This window comes from Cherax quadricarinatus, chromosome 7, assembly GCF_038502225.1.
Source record: "Cherax quadricarinatus isolate ZL_2023a chromosome 7, ASM3850222v1, whole genome shotgun sequence".
NCBI classification, from domain to species: domain Eukaryota; kingdom Metazoa; phylum Arthropoda; class Malacostraca; order Decapoda; family Parastacidae; genus Cherax; species Cherax quadricarinatus.
Window position 1 is genome coordinate 4,213,039 of NC_091298.1, and position 26,175 is coordinate 4,239,213.

At 42.0% G+C, this 26,175-nt stretch overlaps 2 protein-coding genes across 10 annotated transcripts in view; both read right to left on the bottom strand.

The window, feature by feature from the left end:
* Positions 1-7,677, bottom strand: part of LOC128686781 (protein prune homolog 2) — a 123,345-nt gene extending 115,668 nt beyond the window's left edge. For 5 of the 9 annotated variants that reach the window (XM_053773838.2, XM_053773839.2, XM_070082231.1 and 2 more), the window contains exon 1: positions 7,212-7,677. The gene's annotated coding sequence lies outside the window, so the exon portion shown is untranslated. The remainder of the gene's footprint in view (positions 1-7,211) is intronic. The other 4 variants (XR_008406700.2, XM_053773837.2, XM_053773842.2 and 1 more) reach the window with 3 other exon arrangements.
* A 5,310-nt stretch (positions 7,678-12,987) lies between these two features.
* Positions 12,988-26,175, bottom strand: part of Fdh (alcohol dehydrogenase class-3 Fdh) — a 29,438-nt gene continuing 16,250 nt past the window's right edge. Inside the window, exons 6-8 of the mRNA XM_070082233.1 lie at positions 21,783-21,979; positions 21,411-21,677; positions 12,988-13,307 (exon numbers count right to left, since the gene is read on the bottom strand). Coding sequence (XP_069938334.1) covers positions 13,141-13,307; positions 21,411-21,677; positions 21,783-21,979 — 631 coding nt within the window. The 3' untranslated portion in view covers positions 12,988-13,140. The remainder of the gene's footprint in view (positions 13,308-21,410; positions 21,678-21,782; positions 21,980-26,175) is intronic.

Here is a 26,175-nt window from a genome sequence, read left to right on the forward strand (position 1 = left end):
GGTTCGTAGGTTCAAGTCTCCTTCAGCCAGAGATCAGTGTTTGTATATATATATATATATATATATATATATATATATATATATATATAAACTAGGTCAAAACCTGCCGTAAAATAAACAAAATAGTCGAAAAACTTTCCATCAAGAAGACATACACTGAACATATAAATATATAAAAAAGAAATGGAAGATATTCTTGGGAAAATAACTCTGCGAATAACAACACCCAGCGGTGAAAAAAAAAATGGTAAGGAAAAAACGTTCCATGGCAAATAAAGAGTTTGTGAAAAAATGGTTTCAACTCTGTCCTGAAAACAAATTTAACTGGTTTTGTATGTAGCCAAAATGACCATGAAAAGAATAGGAAAAAAAAAAAGATGCAAAGCTCCATCACGAGGAAAGGTCAATCCGGAGTAACAGCCTTCTCTTTTTCTCGCTTCAGTTGAGGAGTTTTAAAAAGCCTTTTGCCAACACCGCCTTCCTTACCCGGCACTCCCAGCACCACACATCCCACTCCATTACCCGGCCAACCCACTCCAGAAACTCCAGTTTTGCTGGAAGCCAAATGTATAAGAATTATAATAATAATAATAATAATTAGTATTATTATTGCTATAATAATAATTATTATTAGGAAGGAGGAGTCATGAAGCACCTAGGGAACTGGAAATGGGAGCCAATTAGATATTAACCAAGGAAATGGAGGGTAGCACCAGTTCCTCGAATCAAGAACCCTTGAAGAGATATGTATTAGAGAAACTTCTGATTTACTGTATTTATTCCATGGAGTGGAGAGTTAAACCCCTTCATTACTCGCCCTTCACCCACACTTCCTCTTCGTTACCCCTTCCCCCAGGGTGCTTATCTTGGTATTAACATAGTAATCGGTGACCTGTGACTCGTGGGTCAACACTGGGGCATGAAGGGTAATGATATAAACAAAACCTTAGTAAAATAGCAAGTGGTTGAAAAAACATACCTGAGCAAACACTAGGATACATTTATGTGAAAACGTCTGAGTTCTGGAGAGTTGATTACCTCTAACTCTAGAAGCAACTGAGGTCCTAGGATTGCAACATTTTCATGTAATTGTCCAGTAGGTTGGACAAATACATGAGTAAGAGGAGTTGGATTTGTGGGGCTTGCACAGCATGCATGTGGCCTTGAGAATAGGTTGGACGAATATTTATGTCAAAGGGTTTGGATTTGAGAACCTGCCTAATATGGGCCGGTAGACCTGCTGCAGTATTCCTTCATTCTTATGTTCTAATCTTTGCTCACGTGTCTAAACAATGAATGGCAATGGAGAGTGATAATATTAATAGGAGAGGCTGGGCAGGAAAGAGGAGGCTGGCTGCCACTATCACCTTCAATGGGATGAATAAGGCATCATGGATCAGCAGTTGACCTCCAACTCTACTCCACCCCTCCATGTTTGCCCACCACCATCAAGCAAAGTCGCTAATTAACACCCGGCAAACAATACCTCGACGAATACAAACATTGACAGTTTTAGACACAAAACCTATACTAATATACTCAAATCTTAATGAAATTTAAAGCATATTTTTTAATCCTCTATAAAATAATTCTCTTTAAAAAAAATAGGTAAAAAAAAAGATCATAATTATATTCATGGGTAAGCGTTAAACCCATAAGGGTTACGTAACAGTGCCTGATGAATGGGAGGTACTAAAGCTTGACCTCGAAGAGAAGAGTAGCTCTAATTCCTTGAATCAAGAGACCTTCACCATCATCAAGCCCTTCCTCCCCCGCCCCTTTGAAAGGTCTTGGCAAGATAAAATTCGTCGACTTGACTCAAGACAAACAGAGAAGAAAAAGCAGCTAAATTAACATCTTACACTAAGTTGTCTTAGCAACTTAAGCCAATCAATGATCATTACAGAAGCAACTTAGGCAAAATTCCTACTATTTTATAAGAGATTACATAAAACGCTTCTGCTTCTGTTTCTTGTGGTTAATAAAGATAAATGAAAGTGTAAAATAATTAAAAAAATTGAGACATATTATGCCCACAGGAATATCAGCCAGCGTTATCACACATGTGCTTTGGTAGAAGTGATATAAATGCCGCTGTCCTGACATCCAAGACCATCTGTATCTAGCTATATCGAATATTCCGAGCCAAACCAATATTAAAGATGAGGCCAGCACCATTCCATACACAGGTGACAAAAAAAAACTACATGGTGAAAATGGCACACGACATCAACACCGGGGTTCTGATGAATGAGAAACTTGTGCAGCACTTGGGTATCTTTGTTGAGGAAACGTTTCGCCAGCCAGAGGCTTCGTCAGTTCAATACAGACGAAAACTGTGGCAGATGAGGAGTTTGAGGTAATCAGTCCCTCAGCCTGGAGTCTATGTGTTCAGTCCATCAATCTTTTATCAAGACTAATGGACTGAATACACTGACTCCAGGCTGAGGGATTAATTAACCTCGAACTCCTCATCTTTCACCGTTTTTCTCTGTATTGGACTGATGAAGGCACTGACTGGCGAAACTTTTCCTCAATAAAAATACCCAGGTGTTCCATAAGTATCTTATTCATCGATTCGTCGGTTCTCCAAACTATTTACAATATATAAGAACACTATGTTCTATAAAAAACTTATGTTCTATATAAAAAACTTCATGAATGAATTACTTTGATAGAGGAGACTGAATCCCAATTATGATCAATATTGTATATCTTTTTTTTTAATTGTATTCCATGCTATACTGTGTAAATTAACTATCTGGAGTAACTGTAAAATTTGAAATGACTAATATTGTTTCTATTGGTTTAACAATACCCAATGGTGTCTGATAAAGACTTATTGTGACCTGTAATCCTGAGTTTTGTGCTACCGCTCAGAGGATAAGCTGCGGGTGCACAATAAACTAGCCGCTCAGACAGCACAATTAAGCACTCATGCAAAACTCGCAACACCAACAATACATTTGTTATACACCAGGGTAAGTATACATACTTTACAGCAACAATAATAATATCTTAATTACAGACCTAGCTGCCATAATCAGCATACTATTATATAGAAAGCTCCTGGTTATGAGGAGCATTTCGGCCAACTTAGGTTAATCTTGTCCCCCAAGATGCGACCCGCAATATTCGGCTAACACCCAGGTACCTACTAATAGATGAACAGGCGCAGCAGGTGTAAGGAAAAATGCCCACGTTCCACCTATGCCGGGGATCGATCGCAGACCCTCAGTGTGTGAGCTGAGGACGCTATTAACCTAGGCTTGGAAGATATTGAACTCGTTATCAAACTAGAAGATAGAGCGAGACGAAGCTTAAAAACAGTATTTATTCAAACATTCAACATCAGTGAATAATATCAGGGCCTTTAGCATCCCTAGACCCCCTCATCGTGTGGTCAAACAACCTGAATGTATCCAGGCGAATTCCCCACTTACGTACCTTTCGCACCCTACTAAGCAGCCCTGTCCATTCTTGCATCAAAAGAAGTAAATATTCAAATCTGAGCGTTTCCTATTTTTCCATGACCACCTCGTTGCCAGATTTATTGTGACGTGTTTTCTAGCCTGCGTATTTGCTAAACATACGTTTTTACATGTTTATATAACCTAACGTAACCCAACCCAACCCAACCTAACCTTTATTAACTACCCTAACTAAAATTAACCACAATTTGAAAAAAAAATAAAAAATTAAATTTTTTTTAACAAAACGTACAAAACTGATGTATTAAAATAAGAATGGAACAGATAAGACCAAAGGCTACCTCAATTTCACAGGTGATCTTAGATGCTACTGTCGTTACCTGCCCCCATCATATAGCCGGCAACAATCAACGAGTCGTCTTATAATAAAGACCCGTGTCAGTTGATTTTTCCCTGATGAATCAGACAATAACAGTTTCTCTGTACGACTTGAAAAAGCTCGCTTCTGAGTAAAACAATCCAAATATAGGCCTGCTCTTCTATAAGTGCCTTCAAACTGATCCCTTGCTATGTTCCCTGTACTCGACTCAAGAAATCGTAATGACACGATTGCAAATAAACCATACTCTATGACCGCGGGTTCAATCCCGGCCGGGGGTATGGTTTCCCTGTACTCAAATGCGTCTCATATATTTAAAGTCTATACGTTAATTGTAACTGATCTCTATTATTCATAAATGCTCTTTACGCCAAGTGTTAATTGTGACATGCTCGTGACAGAACCAGACACCGGTATCGTTGTCCGCCCACAGGATGGGTATGGGGTGCACAATAAAGATATTAAACTAATTAAACTAAGGTATCGTTGAACTGTAGACAATGAAGTCAGAGTACACCTGTGGATTCTATCTCACATTGGTCATCCAGTGCATGACAGAACTGATGAATTGGTAAAGGCATATGCTTTGTCTTCCAAGTCGGAGTAGATTACAACTTTGGGCTGTAAACTAGTAGTCTGATAACAATAATACGAAAAGAACTTAACTGAACCTGAATGACTATTGACACCAGTCAGTTTACTTATCATCATTCTATCATGCAGGAGGAGCCATATGTCTGATGCATCCGTCAGAATCTGTAGACTCCTGAATGTTACCAAAACCCGGCTTCGGCTGGACTACAGGAGTTTGCACCACCAAAAATGTAGACCTAACTAAATGTAAACTTGGCCAGAACTATTGTCATACCATACGCCTTTATATTCTTAATGCGAAAACAAATAATGAATCTAGAGACAAGTCACAAATGTTCAAGAAATATCAACAGTGGCATATTAACAACCAAATATCTATAGTGGCATATTAACAACCAATCTGGAAAAAATTTCCCTACATCCCTAAGCCAACTTCTTTAAATTCGCAATAACTTACTAAAACATAAGGTATTATAAATAACTCCTAATCACAAAAACTACAACGTAACATTTTCGTGGGTGAATTTATGTCTGCATAAACAACTCAATACTATTGCTACCAGATCATAAACTTGTAAATAATTTATTACCATTGCAACTCGAGTAGCTATAATTACACTGTGGCCGTCCCTGGGTCCATTATGTGCCTCTGTAATCGTAAGACTATTGTTCACAAGATGTGTAATGGGTGCATAATTGTACCAAACAGCTGCCCTACGCAAAAACGTGAAACATAATATAATAGTGTAAGAAATTTGAAACAATTGTATGCATACTTGACTTAATGTACTGTTGGAGTATGAGTAAGCTAACATTTATGAAAGGATTCATGGAAACCGGTAAACAGGATTTGAGTCCTGGAGTTTGCCTGGCCTGGAGATGCAAAGTACAGTTCCTGCACACCGAAGGAGGGGTGAGGATATTGCAGTTTGGAGGGTTAACTGAGCTGTAATGTATACCTGGAGAGGGTTTCGGGAGTCAAGCCCCCCGCGGCTCGATCTGAGACCAGCCTTGTGGTGGATCAGGGTCTGATCGACCAGGCTGTTACCGTTGAGGGTTTTGGAAGTTATCGGAGCTATTCTAGAGTGCTGGGAATGGGTTCAACAGCTTTGGTCATAAGGTACTTTCACATATGAACTGTCCCAAGAATCTTGCAACCACTTAAAAGTTCACCTTTGAGAATACCTAATGAATGGGCGCCCATCCAGCATGCAAGTAATAGAAGATAAGTGTATATCATTCAATGTGTTGCAGGCGCATACCTGGAGTTTACCTGGAGAGAGTTCCGGGGGTCAACGCCCCCGCGGCCCGGTCTGTGACCAGGCCTCCTGGTGGATCAGAGCCTGATCAACCAGGCTGTTGCTGCTGGCTGCACGCAAACCAACGTACGAGCCACAGCCCGGCTGGTCAGGAACCGACTTTAGGTGCTTGTCCAGTGCCAGCTTGAAGACTGCCAGGGGTCTGTTGGTAATCCCCCTTATGTATGCTGGGAGGCAGTTGAACAGTCTCGGGCCCCTGACACTTATTGTATTGCATATGTGACTAATCTGTCACCAATAAGCATAACTGCTATATTATATACATCTAGACCTGTATATAAACTAAGCTGATAAGACTCAACCCACATGGAGACAAAAACAGGAAAAAGTTGCTCACAGGATCTGTGATCCTCGTCAGCAGAATGATTCTGCTGAAGAGGACCTCAGACCGAGGTCAAAATATACAGAACAACTATTTACCAAATCTTTATCTCCATGTGGGTTGACTGATATTACTGATAAGTATTTGTGTAGTTTGATGCTCCACCACACAATGAGATGAGTATATATATATTGCAGCCTGTTTACACCGAGTTTAGTATAATCCATATTTGTAAGGGTACCATAGTACATTACTGATGACAGTTTAAAGGCGAATTACATCCCAACTGACCTATCAGCATTCTATTGGTTTCATTACAATTATGAGAAAGCGCTAAACCCATGCGGATCACAGCAAGGGAATGGGAGGCAATAAGATTGAATTGAAGGGGAGGGTGGTTTCTGTTCCTTGGATTAAGAGCCCCTCATCGCTATCAAGGCACCACCACTGAAAAGCCTATAGGCAGTAAAACTCAGAAGATAACATAACTAAGGATTCAGATTAGTTCGGTCTCCCTCTTCCACATACCACGTTTCCTGCCTCCTTCGTGGGATAGGCTAGTGAGTCATGATAGGCTAGCTTTAGAGAGAGCAATTCCCAAGTGATACTAGCTTCATATAATGTATAATGCATGTTACATTATAATGAATAATGTATAAAATACATTATGTGGGGTTAGTAACTCTTAGTAATTGTCATTTTCCCAGGCTAGCCTCTCCTGTGAAGATGGCAGGAAAGTTTTGTTCCATCTTAAGATGCCGAAGCTACTGAACCCGAAGTGGGTTATTATATTCAAAGGGAAGTGCTAAACCCACTGGGATCACATTGCGAATGGGGAATGGATATCTATCAAATATAATCCAAAGAATGGAAGAACAGCTAAAATTCCTTAGCTCGTAGGGGAATGCATGAAGATATCAAATTAGCAAAAACTCGCAGCTCAAAAACGGATTTCAACACCTGATGTGACGGACAAAATCCATCCCAATTGAAGGAATATAACTGGGAAACATTGTTAGCTTTTGTTCCCACGCAGTAACATTCTAAACACCTCCGAAGCTAACTTCACCCTGGTACAGTCTAATCGATAGCTCAGAATAGCTATATTAAACCTGTTCGATACTTTACACTCACATTGTGACAACTGTCACGTTAATATTACTTACCGCATGTTCTTGAGGAAGCTTCCACTATAAGCTGGGTTGCCTGGGCTGACCAAAATTGATTGTTGCAGTGTTTAAGACTGGTAGGTGCCTTTCTGGCTAAAATCAAATTCTTTCTACTTCTGTTTTTCCTATTCTTGCTGCAATTTAATGTTATACTTCCTCAGAAAGAACACTGGACAATATGATGAGTGTTGAGGACATGATTGCCAAGACAATGTTTTGCTGTGGTGAATCGCAGAAACGTTGGCTTCTATTTTGTCCGGTAAAACATTGATTTTATCGATTAGGCGGTGCATGGTAGTCTGCGCACTCCCTGTCAACTACTGATATTCTTTTCATATCGGTATTAGTTCAATATAACAGCAGGATACTCGTATATAAGGATTTTCTTACACTGAGATCTAGACCCTGAAGTTTTCCCCGCTAACTTGCAGATCCTCAGGAGTGGAGAGGCAGCCACGACTCATGCGTCAACTCTGCCTCTTGCTGCTACATTATTATTCTATTTTTTTTTCTCTTGGCTATACGCATTTAAAATCGATAAATTGAATACACATACGTCAATATTCACGTTAAGTATTTATTAGAATGTTATATAAAATATAGTAATAATAAAGCAGTTTTCTCTCCATTTAACAACATAATATTTGAGTTTTTGGCAACACAACTGTTTTGGTTGAGCTGTCAGTTGCTGCTTTCTGTCGAATTATTTTTATTATGCATAATTATTTTTCGTACAATATCATTTTCCGTAATATTATTCAGCACACTTTGCGACTCTCTTATTCCATAGTTATATTAATTTAAAACTAAATCGTATAAAATGAAAACATTTACAAATCAAAGCTAAGCCAACTTTCGCGTGGATCAATTAAGTTATTTAGATACTATTTATACAATTTACAAAAATTTTTCAGTGGTCTGGAGGGCACACATCATAGCTAACCATATAATAGATTTGTCTCAAATCTACCTCGACTGAGAAAAGACTTAGATAATGTATGAGCACCCACCCAGTGTGCAAGATTATAGTCATGATTCAAGCGCTAGACCCATAAGGTTCATCATTACGAATTCGTGAGTCATGGATGGATGTGTTACCATGTTCATAGCGAAGCGCTAAACCCTTAGGGGGGTCATACAACTCCTGGGGAAGGATGCCATTTTTTACTTACCCAGTCATGTCTTCAGTACATAGATGCACAAGACATTGTTGCTATTATATTCATAATGAAACACTAAACCCGTAAGGTTCATACAGCACTTAGGAAATGGAAAGCAATCAGGTCTGATTCGAGGAAAGAAAGAGTAGCACCAGTTCCCTGGATCAACAGCGCTTTACCAGCGTCAGGGTATCTCTTCTTCCTCATGAAGGGTCCATAGGCTTTAAATCAGTAAGTTAGGACTTCCTGGGAGATGGTAATTTCCAAGCAATAGTAACTTCAGCTCTGCTGAAAAGAAACTGCTGAACCTTTAATAGAATACTTGATATTTTCATTACCGTACTGAAGTCTCCCACCTCAAGCTTAAATATGTCAACACTATGCATTTAGCTACAGTTCCTGCTATATTCAATTCAAATTCAAATTCAAAGTTTATTTTCTATAAGGATTACAATGCTGAGTTTACAGAAATTTGGTCATTGTTTGGTTTACATGTAGTAAAATTGTGATTACAGAGTGTACCACTAGAACGCTTAGCATGGCTAGGCATTTCGGGCATACTTAGTTTTATTCTTAATTGTAAAATATTACAAATTATGAGGTAAGTTGGTATTATGGCTAAGTGACTAAATACTAGTTTGTGAGTTTAGCAATGTGAATGCTTTTGTTTTGGCACAGTACATAGTTTCAGTATTGGAGTATCACAGGATTCATTATTTTAAGACTGAGATTAATATTTCTGTTTATGGTCAAATGAGTGAGTGAGTGTAAGTGTGAACCACCAGGTGGTATTCGTGTAGTTAGTTGACGGGGTGTATCAGGGAGATAACTGTATTTAACAGATGATACAAGGACATTGATGGAAATAAGACACTTAGACTTCTTGGGTTATCCTGAATAATCTACGCGTTATGTAACACAATTATAATCACCTAAAATTGCGTAATGTACCTAATTAAACTTACACGAATGAAATCTAGAAATTTGTAACTTGGAGTATTCAAAACTCTTGAATCTACCGGAGACGCCTTCTAGAATCATAACGTTCTGTATCCAGTTTCACGCTGTTTTTTTCTGTCTCAACAGATTTACCTAATATATTTTAGAGAGTGTGTGCCAATGTGGCTCGGTTGATAGCGCACTCAGCTGACGTAGTGAGTGTCCGTGGTATGACCCCCGGCAGGGGTGAAAACGTTGGGCATCTTTCTTTACACCTGTTCACTTAGAATAAGTAGGTACCTGAGTGCTCATTAATAATCCACATGGAGACAGAAACTCATGATTGAAATACTTTTTTGTATTATTTGTCATCATAGTGGTTATCAAAATCTCAACGGCCACGAGAATTTCAGAAATGAACAGAGATCTATAACAGACCTGGCGGGGTGAGAGGGTTAGCCTACAAATGAACTGAGATATGATAGCTAAACTGTAGGTGAACTAAGATAGGATAACATCTCTTAGCCTGTATTATTACATAGCTAAGCGCTAATCTCGAAAGGGTTGTTAGCCTATAAAAGAGCCTGAGATAGGATAACACCTCTTAGCTGGTAAATGGGCTAAAATATAAAATCGTAGTCTGTATATGAGCTTTAAAAAGGAAAGTAAACCCACAAGGGTCATACAGCTCTGTTAAAATTTATAGCTGAAAGTGAAAGCTGAGCTTTCCTTTAATAAAGCCTATTAGAAAATGTACTGCCAATATCCCAAACCCCTCCTTTAAAGTGCAGGCATTGTACTTCCCATTTCCAGGACTCAAGTCCGACTATATGAAAATAACCGGTTTCCCTGAATCCCTTCACTAAATATTACCCTGCTCACACTCCAACAGATCGTCAGGTCCCAAGTATCATTCGTCTCCATTCACTCCTATCTAACACGCTCATGCACGCTTGCTGGAAGTCCAAGCCCCTCACCCACAAAACCTCCTTTACCCCCTCTTTCCAACCCTTTCGAGGACGACCCCTACCCCTCTTTCCTTCCCCTATAGATTTATATGCTTTCCATGTCATTCTACTTTGATTCATTCTCTCTAAATGACCAAACCACCTCAACAACCCCTCTTCTGCCCTCTGACTAATGCTTTTATTAACTCCACACCTTCTCCTAATTTCCACACTCCGAATTTTCTGCATAATATTTACACCGCACATTGCCCTTAGACAGGACATCTCCACTGCCTCCAACCGTCTCCTCGCTGCTGCATTTACCACCCAAGCTTCACATCCATATAAGAGTGTTGGTACTACTATACTTTCATACATTCCCTTCTTTGCCTCCATAGATAACGTTTTTTGACTCCACATATACCTCAACGCACCACTCACCTTTTTTCCCTCATCAATTCTATGATTCACCTCATCCTTCATAAATCCATCCGCTGACAATAATTGATCTGAATCCAACGATTCCACGTTGTTACTCTTTAAAATTTCAAATTTGCACCTAATTTAAACTTATTGAATGTCTTCCTTACGATAAATCAGCGTTAAGATTGTGAAGCTGACGAGGCATTCCGTTATTGAATGAAAATTTATATCACTATTGTCTACTATCACATTTAGAGGGGAGTGCTGAACTCATTGGTCATATATTACATTCATGGGGGACACTAAACCCATATGGGTCATACAACACTTTGAAGAATAGAAAGATTTCAAACGCGATTAGATTATTATTATTACAATCAAGGGGGAAGCGCTAAACCCGGAGGATTATACAGCGCCTGGGGGGGGGGGATGTGGAAGGCATTCAGGCTTAATTTGGGGAACTGGAGCACAGATCCAATTCCCTAAATCAAGAGCCCCTCACCAACATCAAGGAACCTTCCTTGAGGGGTAAACGCGATTAGAGAAACTGGAGCAGACGTCAAATTTTAAATCAAAAGCCCTTTATCAGCATCTAGGAACCTCCCTCGAGGAGTAGGGATTGTATTTATTACTACAATTAAAACTAAGTGCTAAATCCACAAGGCTGCAGGGTAGATTGTGCTTAAGATATTATAATCATAAAACTCCCAAACTCATAATGATCATACAGCATGCAAAAGATGTAATATACCAGATCACACAAGCGAGAGTGGGTCATGTAGCATCTAGGGAACAGGAAGTAGTCAGGTTTGATTCAAGGAATGGGAACTCTGGTTCAGTTTCTTGGATCAAGAGCCCCTATCAGGCATCAAGGAACCTTTGAGGGGTATTTGTTTCATGAAATTAGCAAACTGGGTTCTGTGAAGCCTACTAACGTGAATTTTGCTTTCTGGAACACCAGCTATGTATTTTTTTTTTTTTTACATTCATAGAGGAGAAAAGCACTGAACTCTTTTGGGTCTTAAACTGCCTAAGGGGGTATGGAAGGCATTCAGGCAACTGGAACACAGATCCAATTCCCTAGATCAAGAGCCCCTCACCAGCATCAAAGAACCTTCCCTGAGGAGACATCAGCCTCTAATTAGCCATTTATAAGCTGTAGACTAAAATGTTACATAACAGGAACGAAAATTTGTTTCACACATTACATTCATGGAGTGCATTAAACCCACAGGGTTCATATAGCACCTCAATGGGAAGCATTTAGGTTTGATCCCTTGGAACAAGAGCCTCTCTTTAGCATCAAGGAACTTACCTAAGTGGGTATTTTGCACAAACGACCATGTACACCTACACACGAACTTCACAGCCATCATTTTTTTTTTTTTCAACAAATTGGCCATCTCCCACCAAGGCAGGGTGACCATCATTATTATAATCATATAAGTGCTAAACCCACAAGGGTTATACAGCTCTGCTATCATTAAATTAAAGAGGTATACCTTTTTTCCAATGCCTGAAGCTACACTGCAAAGGGCTTTGAAAATTATTGTATTATAATCATAACTGTTTAACCCATAAGGGTTCATACACCACTGTTGGGTAGGGTGCTAAAGGTGTAATATGCTTGATCAGAGACCAGCAAGGGTGAAGAGTAACAAGAGGTAGAGTTAGTAAGGGTGGTGAGGAATACTAGAGGAAGTACATAAAATCAAAGTTGGTGTAATAAACCCATTTCTGACAGTCATTGTCAAAGGTGAGGCCATCAGTGAAGAGGGGAGATAAAGGGCAGTAGAGTGGTGACGTCGGATGTAAATTCTGTGTACCCATTAGTAGACAGGACAGTCTAATAGAATATGACTAACTGAAATTGGGACCTGACAATTCTCAGTGGCACTGGGCACCTTTCCACGAGATACCCGTGAGACATGTTGCCCGATATCACAAAATCAATAAGAAGGCCAGAAATCCAAACACGGCTTGATAGAATGTAGTTTATGAATTGGCTCAGACCAGCGTTGTTGCCAATGGTTCCATAAATTATTAGCGCTATTGCAGGATGCTGGAAATAGGTTCAAACACTTCGGGCATAAGGCACATGCCAGTTGTTACAAGAATCCAGCCCTTGTTACCCTACACAAGCATTGAAAATTTGAAGCCAATTGGACAAGGCCTAGAGTTATAAGTGAAAGAAAAACTAAGTTGGAAGACTAAAATTCTGGCAACCACTTAAGTCTCCTTCCCCTTTTGGGGATACATAAAAACTCAATTTTCATTATTTAAAAAAGGAATAAAAACAAAATCACAATTGCTATATTTTATATGCTTTTTGTAAACAGCTGGAACATTACATATAATGCATACTGAAAGGGTTCTCTCAATTTTCAACATCTCAGTCTTATAAAGTTATGCATGTATTGCCCTCACATGGCTAAACTTCACTTTTGTTCGTACTCATTACTCCAGAAGTACAACACTACGGAGAGCCTTGCCCTGGTGCATCAGTTCAAAAGCAGTGTTGATTTCATCAAGAGGTTTTGTGTAAGTGATAAACTCATCAATCATTATTTTCTTGTTCATGTAGTCTTCAACAAGCACCGGCACACTATCACGAGACTTCCAGCCTAAAACCAGAAACAGGATTATCATATTAGTTTTGATTCACAAAAATGTATAATTTTATTCTTATACAATATACTAAAATATTTCAGTACTGAAGAAAATAACTATGAAAATAAAGAATCAACATTAACAAAGCAAACTGCCTTAATCTTTACTACAAAAGTAAAATTAAAATTGTGTTGCCTATGCTACCTAAAATACATTCTCCTCTGTATCTGACTGACGAAGACTACCAAATATGCATAATGCTTCAACATTAAAGATACCCACCTACTGCACATGTGTCTTACTCGCCAACCTGTCAGTATTTAATATCATTTTCATCAAAATTAAAATTAGTGCAGTTACAACTGCCTTATAGGTAAACAAAATGAATGAAGCTAATTACAGAAATTTATTTCTCTATTTCTATCAATTACCTATCTCTCAATTTGATAAAGTTATTACCCTTAAAGTTCAGGTTAAGTTTTCAACCGTGTGTTGTTTTCTGGATAAAACTATCTACTGTATATGTTTGTCTTATTATTTCTAGGAACTGTGTTAGAGGGCAACATGGCCATCAGTAAAATCTCCACCATTTTACTGAATCAGGGGGAAAGTACTACACCCATTGGAGTCATACAGCTCTGGGGAATGCAAGGCATTTAAGTTTGATTAAGGAAGGAGACAAGGTCCTTGAATCAAGCCCCTCACTGGCATCAAGGAACCTAACTTAAGTAGAAAATTTCCACCAATTACCTGCAAATACTGTAGTTGTTCCATGCATTAAGTATATACAAATGAACAAGAAATTAGTGCAAGATCATATGAATAGATAAGCAAGTAGCAGACCCAAAGTCAATGCAGTCTAAGAACAAAAATTACCCAAGACTAATACTTTACTTAAACTTGGCACATACCTCCCACTATTTTTTTTTTAACTCAATAGCCATTTTTCTACCATTATTATTATTATAATCAAAAAGAAACGCTAAGCCACAAGGGCTATACAGCGCTGCAGGGTAGGGAAGGAAGCAAGGGTATTGGATGGCAGAAGGGAGGAGGGATGATCAGTAGGTTACAGAAAACAGCGGGGCAGGGGATCGTACGGGGGTAGAGGGTAGCAAGAGATTGAAGTAGAAAGGGCTGAAGGTATCAGAATTTGTGAAGTCAGTTGTTGTCAAAAAGTCAATGAGAGAGTCTGGATGAAAGGTGGGTCCATCAGCGAGAAGGGAAGGTAAAGAGAGAGCAGCAGAGCAAAGACGACGACGGAGGTAAATTCTGCGTGCTCGTTGATAAAGTTGGCAGTCCAACAGAATGTGGCTGACTGATAATGGAACTTGGCAATTCTCACAGAGAGGAGCAGGGCGCCTCTCCATGAGATATCCATGAGTAAGACGAGTATGGCCAATGCGAAGACGGGAGAGAGTAGTCTCCCAACCTCGACACTGGTGATAAGAAGACGGCCAGTAACCTATACTCGGTTTAATAGATTGAAGTTTGTTGCCGAGCATAGTAGACAAACGTTGTTGCCAACGGGTGTGAAGTTGGGAAGATATTGCAGCAAAATAGTCCGTAAATGGAATACCTCTACATGAAACTGGTAGGTCATGTACTGCTGACCGCGCAGCAGTGTCTGCCTGTTCATTGCCCTGTACGTCAACATGACCAGGGACCCAACAAAAAACAATTATCTTTATGCTTGGTAAAGATGCGGCGTAGCCAAAGTTGGATACGGAGGACTAAGGGGTGAGGTGTATCAAATTTCTGTATAGCCTGTAAAGCACTAAGGGAGTCTGAGACAAACACAAATGATGACACAGGCATAGATGCAATACGGATAAGTGCTGTAAGGATGGCGTACAATTCAGCAGTAAAAATACTAGCCGAAGATAGTAAATGCCCTTGTACGACGCTGTCCGGAAACACTGCTGCGAATCCTATGCCGTCAGAAGACTTAGAGCCATCTGTGTACACAGCAATGGCATGAGAATGAGAGTGAAAGTGGTCAAGAAAAAGAGAGCGGGAAGCGACCGTAGACAGTTGGGCTTTCGAGCAAGGGACAGAGAAAGAACAGACTCGAACAGCTGGAACTTCCCAGGGGGGTAGGGAAAAGTGAGATGCTACATGTACATAGAAAGGTGGTAATTGAAGAGAAGACAAGAGCGAATGAAGGCGAAGAGAGAAGGGACGGAGTAAACAGGGGCGGCGAACAAATAAAGAATGTCTATTAATATCAGTGACCATTCTATAAATGGAAGGATTGCGGAGATCATGAGAGCGTACATAGTAGCGAAGGCAATGGGCATCACGGCGATCGGATAAGGATGGAACGTTCGCTTCTGCATAGAGGCTCTCGACAGGGGAAGAGTGAAAAGCACCAAGGCATAAACGTAATCCTTGGTGATGAATGGGGTTAAGGCTAGAGAGAGTAGCAGGAGATGCCGCTGAATAGATCTGGTCACCATAATCAAGTTTTGATAAAATAAGGGTGGAATGTAGGTGAAGGAGGGTTCGACGATCAGCTCCCCATGAAAGATGAGCAAGGGTTTTAAGAAGGTTCAGCCGGCTGTGGCAAGTTGCCTTCAGAGAGGTAATGTGAGGTTTCCAGGATAACCTACGATCAAAGAGGAGGCCCAGAAACTTGACTGTATCACGTTCAGGGATACGGGAGCCATAGAGGTACAAAGGATGATCGAAGATGACAGAGCGTCTAGTGAAAGTAATTTGGTGGGTTTTAGTGCTGGAAAATTTAAACCCACGTGTGGTGGCCCAATTGGAAACACGGTCGACTACATGCTGGAGAGAAACTGTAATAAGGTGACAGTCAGCGCCTGCACAGGCAATAGCGAAGTCATCAACATAGAGTGATGACCAAATATTTGATGGAAGACTAGAGGCCAAATCATTAATAGCAAGGAGAAAAAGTGTTGTGCTCAGAACACATCCCTGGGGGACACCTTCAGCTTGGATAAAGTCTGGGGAGAGCACATTATTAACCCGAACACGGAAATGCCTGTCAGTTAAAAAGTTCTTAAGGAAGGATGGTAGATTGCCTCGAAGGCCTAAGGAGTGGGCTTGGGCTAAAATATTATACCTCCAAGTTGTGTCATATGCCTTCTCAAGGTCAAAAAATATGGCAATAACTGAGTTGTTATTCGCAAAGGCATTACGAACATACGTATCCAAGCGTAGTAAGGGGTCTATGGTAGAACGTCCCTTACGAAAGCCATATTGACGAGTGGAGAGACTGTTGTGTGTCTCTAAATACCACACTAAACGTCTATTTACTAGGCGTTCCATCACTTTGCAAACTGCACTGGTAAGAGCAATAGGACGATAGTGGGAGGTTTCATGTCACGTAGTGCCTGGTTTGCGGAAAGGGAGAACAATGGCGGATTTCCACAGCTGTGGAAGAACTCCTTGTGACCAAATAAGATTGTAAAGGCGTAATAGGACTGCAAGGGCTGACTGATGTAAATGTTGTAGCATACGAATATGAATGTCGTCGGGCCCAGCTGCCGATGATCGGCAAGCTGAGGGTGTCGCCTCCAGTTCTTGAAGTGTAAAAGGCGTTCTTCTCTGAGAGAAGAAAAGTCCAAGGGTGCTAACTCTCTGGCAGACTTTGAGGAAAGAAATGAGGGGCATAGATGGAGTCCCTGAGAAATACGGACCAGATGATTGCTAATTTCATTGGCAACATCTAGTGGGTTTGCTATATCAACACCGGCAACCCGCAGAACAGGAGCTGGGTCAGGAGAATATTTACCACTCAGTTTTCGTACTTTTTTCCAGACTGCACTCATAGAGGAAGCAGAGGTGATGGTGGAGACATAATCTCGCCAGCAAGTGCGTTTAGCATCACGGATGACACGGCGAGCGATCGCACGCTTCTGCTTAAATTCAAGAAGTCTCTCTGTGGTTCTATTGTACCGGTACCTGCCCCATGCAGCGCGTTTCAAACGTACTGCACGAGCACAAGCAGGAGACCACCAAGGCACGCATTTCTGAGAATGCCTGCCCGAAGTTTGGGGTATAGAATGAGAAGCTGCGGTTAAAACGGAGGACGAGAAGAGGTGTAAAAGCTCATCGATGGAGGACGAAGAAGGAACCTCTCTAAAAACAGTTAGGTGTGAGTAAAGGTTCCAATTTGCCTGATCAAATTGCCAGCATGGGATGCGAAGAGGTGGTGAATATGAAGGGGAAGTAAGAATGATTGGGAAATGATCGCTGTCATGTAAGTCCAAAAGAACAGACCAAGTGAAGTCTAATGCGGCGGAGGAAGAGCAGACTGAGAGATCGATGCAAGAGAGAGTGTGAGTCCGAGGATCAAAATGGGTGTGAGTACCTGTATTTAAAACATGGAGGGGGTGGGTGGCAAGAAAAGCCTCTAACTGAATGCCACGGGAATCACAGTGAGACCCCCCCAGAGGAAATGGTGGGCATTAAAATCACCAAGTAACAGAATCAGTGGTGGTAATGACGAAACAAGAAAGGCAATATCCGGAATAGATAATGCCCGAGAAGGAGAGAGATATAAAGAACAGAGCGTATACCACCTATGCAAGTGGATACGGGCTGCTGTGTAATGCAGTGAAGTACGAACAAATAGCTGATGGTACGGAATATCAGTGCGTAGAAGAAGGGCACTTTCATTCAAGGTCCCATCAGGAAAAGGATTTGAAGAATACAATAAATTATAGCCTGAGATGGGAGAGATAACAGCAGAGTGTAATTTTGGTTCCTGTAAGCAAACACCAACAGGGGAAAACTGGGAGAGTAACATCTGAAGCTCACCCCAATTACCCCTGAGGCAGCGTATGTTCCACTGTAAATAGGCCATGATTGGCAATGATAAAGATACCTGAAATCCGCAGGTAAAGGTTCCTACGGACTAGAGGGGTTAGAAAAGTCCACATGCGGAGGCAGTGGAAAACGTTCAAGCAGCGAAGGAACGGTGCGCTGTGAAGAAAGGAGTTGCGCAGATGGAGTAGAGGAGAGAGAAGGAGCGGAGGGTGGATCAGTGTCCATTGATGGTTTGGTCTCTGCAATATATTCAGAGATTGCTTCAAGTGTTTCAGAATTCAAAGACATCGTATGGGAGACAATATTGGAAATGGTAGGGGGAGGATGAGTAAAGATTGGAACTGTAATGGACTGTACCAAGGTAGGGGGGGACGGAAGGGTGGAGGGAACTGGAGAAGCGTGGAAGGGGACAGAAGAGGCAGAAACCTGGGAGGTGGCAGAAGAGGAAGAAACTTGGGAGGGAACAGGGGAGGAAGGTACAGTACGAGGAGGAGGGTGAACCTCTACACTTGTAATAGAGCCAGTGAGAGGGGGAGAACCAGGTACAGAGACAGGGAAGGGAAAATGAGGAGGTGGAAGATGGGTAGGAGGTGTTAACAGACCTTTTTTTGACTTTTGAGAAGTAGAGGGACAATTGGGAGGAAGTGTCATACGAGATCTCGTCGCTACTGAGGCTTGTGAGAGAACATGAAGAAGCAAGATCAGACTGAGACGTTGAAGTAGGGACGTCAGAGCTGAGGACAGCAAAAGAATTAGATACAGGAGTGACTATGGGAGAGGTAACTACAGAGGTGGGTGCAGAAGATGGGATACCAGGAGTGGGGGGACATTTTGAAACACGGAAATAAGAAACACGAGGTAGTCTCCCTTGGAGGCGGAGATGAGAAACTGCCATGGCATAAGGGAGACCTTCTGCCTCTTTGAGGTAACGGATTTCCCGCTCGTTTAAGTAGACTTGACAACGGCGAGAGTACAAAGGGTGAGCCTCATGACAATTAAGGCAAGAGGGAGGTCGATTGCAGGACGTATTAGAATGGTCATCGGCACCACAGACTGGGCATTCGGCGATAGATCTGCAATATTTCGCTGGATGGCCAAATCGCCAGCAATTTCTACACTGTTGCGGTGTAGGGATCACCTTTCGAACTTGTAACCGATGTCCTGCTACATAAACTGAGGATGGGAGCTCACGGCTGTCAAAAGTTAAACGAGCCACATTGCTAGGGTATCGTCTCCGCCCGCGGGCAGGAAGAACGTAAGTGTCTACCTTGAGGATTGGGAGATCTTGGAGTTCCAGCTGTTCAAGAATGTCAGTGCCACATGTCTGGAAATTTTGTTGAACTATGGTATGGGGCAGAATGACGGTACCACTACAAGAATTGAGGGAATGATGCTTTTCAATAGTTACAGGAACAGTATCGATATGGGAAAGACGAGAAAGCTCATGAGCCTGGGTAGCATTCTGTACGGTGACAATGCGCGTACCGCTCTTAAGAGCATGAAAAGAAATATCTTTACCAACATGGCGTAGGAGTGCCTTGCCAATACTGTGGTCAGAAAGATAGGCAGTAGAGGAAGTCGGTCGTAAAGTGAAGAATTTAGTCCATTGTGCAGTCTGAAACTGAGCGTGGAAAGGTAGTGAAGGACGTGTTGATCTTTTCTGAGAAGAACGAGAAGGTGGAGAAGTATCATCAGCAGGTAATTGTCGTTGTCGTTTAGGCGTGGGACCAGAGTTGGTCCGACGTGGAATGGGCCGGCGATTCAAAAATTGCCGCACCGTAGAGGGAGAGGCCGGAAGCATAGTCAGAGGAGAGCGAAGGTCAGATAAATCGAAGGAGTCAGTCGAGGCCTCAGTACCTGAAGCGGGTGAGGAAACAGCACCGGCAAGAGGAATGTCCGAAGAGTGGTCCAAAGACGAGGCGGGGTCAGAACGGGGTGCGGTATCAAGAAGGGGCCTGGGGGTAGCAGGTTCATGGACTAGGGCTGCCATGGTTAGGTTACTTCTTTCTTTTTGTTTTTAAGAAAAAAAAAGAAAGAAAAGAAAATAATAAAAAAGAATAAAAAAAAGGGGGGGGCAGGGAGGGATAGTTCCTAGGAGGAATGAAAGGGCCAGAAATCTCCCTCCGCGCCCAAGAGGACCTCAGCACCGCAAGCAGCGCAGATGCAGCATGGAACCCGTGCCATACCCTACCCATCATGCCAGTAAACCGGCAATCCGGGATAGCAACCTCACATCTGCCAAGCTACCTCGGTGGACAAAAGAGAGGGCGGCCGGAAATCCGCCACAAAGCATACCTCCTTCGGCCACCACCCCCGGAATCCGAAAGGTGGCTTCTAGAGTTACACCCGTCGCCCGAGAGACACCCAAAGCCACCCTCTGGGATACCGGAGAGGGATCAGGACATCCCCAGGCAATCCAGATTCCACGGCAAACTACGCCACCGCCAAGAATATTAACGGAATGGGATGGACCCCGGTACCCTTTCTCCTACCTAGGAACTAGCGTGCCTGTGGGGAAAAAAAAAAAGGAAAGGAAAAAGGGGAGGATGGGATAGGGAACGGGGGATTGGGGGGGTAATTAGGTTCGGTCTGAGGAAGTAGACCAACAGGTCTAATTCCTCAGACCAAGAGCCTCTTCACCACGCCAAGGAGCCCCCTTGAAGAGGATTTTTCTACGATGGCAGGATGACCCGAGGAAAACATTTTCACCATTCACTATTACTGCTTTTCAGAAATATGCCGGCATCAATCTGACTGCAACATCTCCACTGTCCTCTATCTCTCCAGGATGCTAGGCTGGCCAATTGGTTTCCTTGAATCCCTTAATAAAAGTTACCTTGCTCGTATTCCAACAGCACATCTATTAAAATATCATTATATAAACCTGCTGGATACTCGAAGTTTTTTTACTCTGTCCCTCCAACCATTTCTGGGGCAACCCCTATCCCTCTGACCTTCCACCCAGGATTTACACACCCTCTCTTTCAACTTCCCTCTGCATGCCTAAACCACTTTAATGTCTCCTCACCCCTCTGAATTAATACTTTTGGTAACCACATTGCCTTTTAATTACTACATTCCAAATTCTCATCATGTCAATTACTTATCTCTACTACATATTTATACAAGAGATGCATATAAAACTGCAAATCACTTCTTGTATTGGTACCCTTCAGGCAATACAATGATTGATATAGAAATTATTTCTTTGACATGTCACCCTACCTTGGTAGGAGATAGTGGAATATTAAAAAAAAAAAAAAAAACTATAAATTCAATCAATAAACTTAGTGACTTTGATATTACATTCAAAATCATACCTCCAAAAGCTGTTCCTTTCCAGACCCTTCCAGTTACCAGCTGGAATGGTCTAGTAGATATTTCCTTTCCTGCAGCTGCTACACCAATAATCACACTCTGACCCCACCCTTTGTGGCATGCCTCCAAGGCAGCACGCATGACATTCACATTACCAATACACTCAAAAGTGTAATCACATCCACCATCTGTCATGTTAATGAGAACCTCTTGAATGGGTTTGGAGTGGTCATTTGGGTTTAAAAATTCTGTACAACCAAAAGGCTTTGCTGAAAAACAAGAAAAATTCAATTAAAAAAAACTGATTTAATATACGTCAGTATGCACATTCCTGCAAATATAGATAAAAAGGAAGAAAAGAGCACAACACTTACCAATTTCAAACTTATTTGGATTCAAATCAATTCCGATGATGCGTTTTGCACCTCGTTCCCTACAGCCCATTGCAACAGCCAAGCCAACAGCACCAAGGCCAAAGATAGCACATACTGATCCAGGTTCCACCTGTAAGAATGCAATGCAGATATGCTGTAAGAATTTATTTGTCAATACAGGCAGGCCACACTTTACACTGCTTTACTAATGCAGTGATTTTCAATTATACCCATTCTTCATTTATTCAGACTTCCTACAATAAAGGTATTCACCACTACTAAGCTAAGGATGAAAATATTTTAAGGCAAGTAATGTGTACTGCGTGTGCATTTTTTTTTTAGTCATAGCTCTATTGCTCATTTCATATATGATTGTGTAAACATGTTATCAGATTTTTATATGCATTGGAAAGTAAAAAAAAAAAAAGTCTTTTCACTTTACAGCAATTTCTGCTTTATGGCAGTAGCCCAGAATCTAACCAGCCGTATAAGTGGGGCCCACCTGTATATTATCTGTTTAACAGCTTAAATTTATACAGTGGACCCCCGGTTAACAATATTTTTTCATTCCAGAAGTATGTTCAGGTGCCAGTACTGACTGAATTTGTTCCCATAAGGAATATTGTGAAGTAGATTAGTCCATTTCAGACCCCCAAACATACACGTACAAACGCACTTACATAAATACACTTACATAATTGGTCGCATTGGGAGGTGATCGTTATGCGGGGGTCCACTGTATTTTTAAAATGCTATTTTCAAAACCATGGTATAAACCTTGGTAATAAATACCGACAAGTTGGTTTAGAAAGACACGTAAGCAAACACTATAACATATTTATTAGAAAACGCTTCGGTCCTGGAACATTGATCACTTCTAACATACAGAGGTAGAAAGACATTATATATATAGGCGGAGAGTGAGATGTGACGCACGTGACCTGAGGAATGTCATAAGAACATAAGAATGGAGGAACACTGTAGAAGGCCTACTGGCCCATGCGAGGCGAGGGTAGACGATGAAATCACGTGACTCCTGTGTTGTTGGGTTGGTGCTGCTTAAGTATCATGTATGCCAATGTTTTTGAAATTTTGTAGTTTCCAGTGTTGCGTTCTATAGTGTCGGTGACGGTGATTAGTGAGGCTTCTAGGCACCGTCGGCGTCTGAGGTCTGGTTCGGTGAGAACGAGTTGTGCCTCGTTCCAGTTCATCAAATGCCCCGTGGAGTCTCTGTGGAGGACACAGGCGTACCTTACATCGTCTCTGTTAGAGGCATTTCGATGCTCATTCAGGCGGACTGCAAGATCTCTGCCTGTCTCGCCTACATATTTCTTGGGACAGAACCCACAGGGGATAGTGTAGACGCCTGCTGTAGAAGTTAGAGGTGTGGGGCTGCGTTTAGTAGTGAGGTCTTTGATAGAGGATGTGTTTATGGTGGAAACGTTGATGTTACTCATAGCAAGTGCCCGGCGAGTATTCGTGGCAACATCGCCACATGGGAGTACTATGAACTGTTTAGGGGGCTGTTCCATGGGCGGTTTGTTGAGGATAGCTTGTGCCTTGAGTCTGCAATCTCGGATGAAGAAAGATGGGAACTGAAGACGTGTAAAGGCTTGTGTTATGTAAGCGCATTCTTCTTCTAGAAAACAAGGGCTGGAGATGCGAAGAGCTCTCAAGAAGAAGCCAATGAGGACTCCTCTCTTAGTGCGGGTATCTTGGTGTGAATAAAAGTGTATAAGATCGTCCTTGTTGGTAGGTTTTCTATACACTTTGAAGAGAAGTTTGTCACTGTCGGGAGATCTGCACAGTAGAACGTCGAGGAAAGGAAGTTTGCCATCATTTTCGAGTTCAAGTGTAAACTTTATTGATGGTTCAACTGCATTGATCTTGTTGAGAAGGGCCTGGATATTGAGACGTCTCGGATAGAAAACCAATATATCATCAACGTATCTTAGCCAGGTAACGGTGTTGGGAATGAGGGTGCTGAATTTCTCTGTCTCCAAGTTTTCCATGAAGAGGTTGGCAAGCACAGCACTGAGCGGGCTGCCCATTGCCATCCCAAAGCATTGTTTGTAACAGTTGTCCTGATACTTGAAGAAGTTGAAATTAACACACAGTTCCACTAGATTGATGAAATCTAGAAGAGGTAAAGGGAGGTCGTGGTTTTCAGTGAGCCTCTGTCTCAGAATGTTGATTGCAGCGTCAGTAGGAACGTTGGTAAAGAGGGCTGTGACATCGAAGGAAGCCATGCTTTTGTTTTTGACATTCAGGTTGGAAATTCGGGAGAGAAGGTCACCTGAGTGTTTGAGGTGGGCTTGACTGATAGTGCCCAGAAGCGCTGAAAGGTATTTGGCAAGGTGGCCGGCTAGTCTGTGTGGTGCACTCCCTATGCCCGAAGTGATAGGCCGTAGTGGGATGCCAGGTTTGTGTGTCTTAGGAAGGCCATACAGGCGTGCTGGTTTCGGTTGACCTGGTAAAAGTTTAAGTAGTTTTTTGCCTTGTCTGGGTACTTTGAAGTAGCACTGATTCTGATACAGGCTGGTATGTGTTGGCATCGTTGCGACATGCTCAGAAGGAGGCCTCATTACGTGCCGCTCAGATTCGTGCTTCACTTCCTACTCCTGACAGAAGGACTGCAGAATATATACTCAGCCAAGTTACCACTGCCAACATCCAACAGAAATTGAAGCTATCACGAAAACTACAAGACCTGTGTTCCCACAGCAAATGGAGCGAAATGGGACGACCAGAAATCATAAATAACTTATCTTCCTATACACTAACCGTCACCGAGACAGAAGCCCTCAGCCTAGGGCTCAAGTTTACTACTGGCATCAACAAGAAACATAATCTGGTGGATATGGTAACCAAGAACCAACCTTTTGGAGACTCCGAGTTTCAAAAGGGCTTTGTCCAAGGAATCATCACTGCTGCAGCTACTGAACCTTCAAGACCGGTCATTCCCAGAAGATACATCCAAGCACTCAGGAACTTGGCCAACAACGATGATATCGTCATTACAACCGCTGACAAAGGAGGTGGTGTGGTGTTACTCAACACTGTCGACTACAACAATAAAGTCTTAAATCTTCTCAACGATGCCAACACATACCAGCCTGTATCAGAATCAGTGCTACTTCAAAGTACCCAGACTTTCCTTCAAAAGGCTCGTAGCATCTTACGAAAATCAGAACAAGGCAAAAAACTACTTAAACTTTTACCAGGTCAACCGAAACCAGCACGCCTGTATGGCCTTCCTAAGACACACAAACCTGGCATCCCACTACGGCCTATCACTTCGGGCATAGGGAGTGCACCACACAGACTAGCCGGCCACCTTGCCAAATACCTTTCAGCGCTTCTGGGCACTATCAGTCAAGCCCACCTCAAACACTCAGGTGACCTTCTCTCCCGAATTTCCAACCTGAATGTCAAAAACAAAAGCATGGCTTCCTTCGATGTCACAGCCCTCTTTACCAACGTTCCTACTGACGCTGCAATCAACATTCTGAGACAGAGGCTCACTGAAAACCACGACCTCCCTTTACCTCTTCTAGATTTCATCAATCTAGTGGAACTGTGTGTTAATTTCAACTTCTTCAAGTATCAGGACAACTGTTACAAACAATGCTTTGGGATGGCAATGGGCAGCCCGCTCAGTGCTGTGCTTGCCAACCTCTTCATGGAAAACTTGGAGACAGAGAAATTCAGCACCCTCATTCCCAACACCGTTACCTGGCTAAGATACGTTGATGATATATTGGTTTTCTATCCAAGACGTCTCAATATCCAGGCCCTTCTCAACAAGATCAATGCAGTTGAACCATCAATAAAGTTTACACTTGAACTCGAAAATGATGGCAAACTTCCTTTCCTCGACGTTCTACTGTGCAGATCTCCCGACAGTGACAAACTTCTCTTCAAAGTGTATAGAAAACCTACCAACAAGGACGATCTTATACACTTTTATTCACACCAAGATACCCGCACTAAGAGAGGAGTCCTCATTGGCTTCTTCTTGAGAGCTCTTCGCATCTCCAGCCCTTGTTTTCTAGAAGAAGAATGCACTTACATAACACAAGCCTTTACACGTCTTCAGTTCCCATCTTTCTTCATCCGAGATTGCAGACTCAAGGCACAAGCTATCCTCAACAAACCGCCCATGGAACAGCCCCCTAAACAGTTCATAGTACTCCCATGTGGCGATGTTGCCACGAATACTCGCCGGGCACTTGCTATGAGTAACATCAACGTTTCCACCATAAACACATCCTCTATCAAAGACCTCACTACTAAACGCAGCCCCACACCTCTAACTTCTACAGCAGGCGTCTACACTATCCCCTGTGGGTTCTGTCCCAAGAAATATGTAGGCGAGACAGGCAGAGATCTT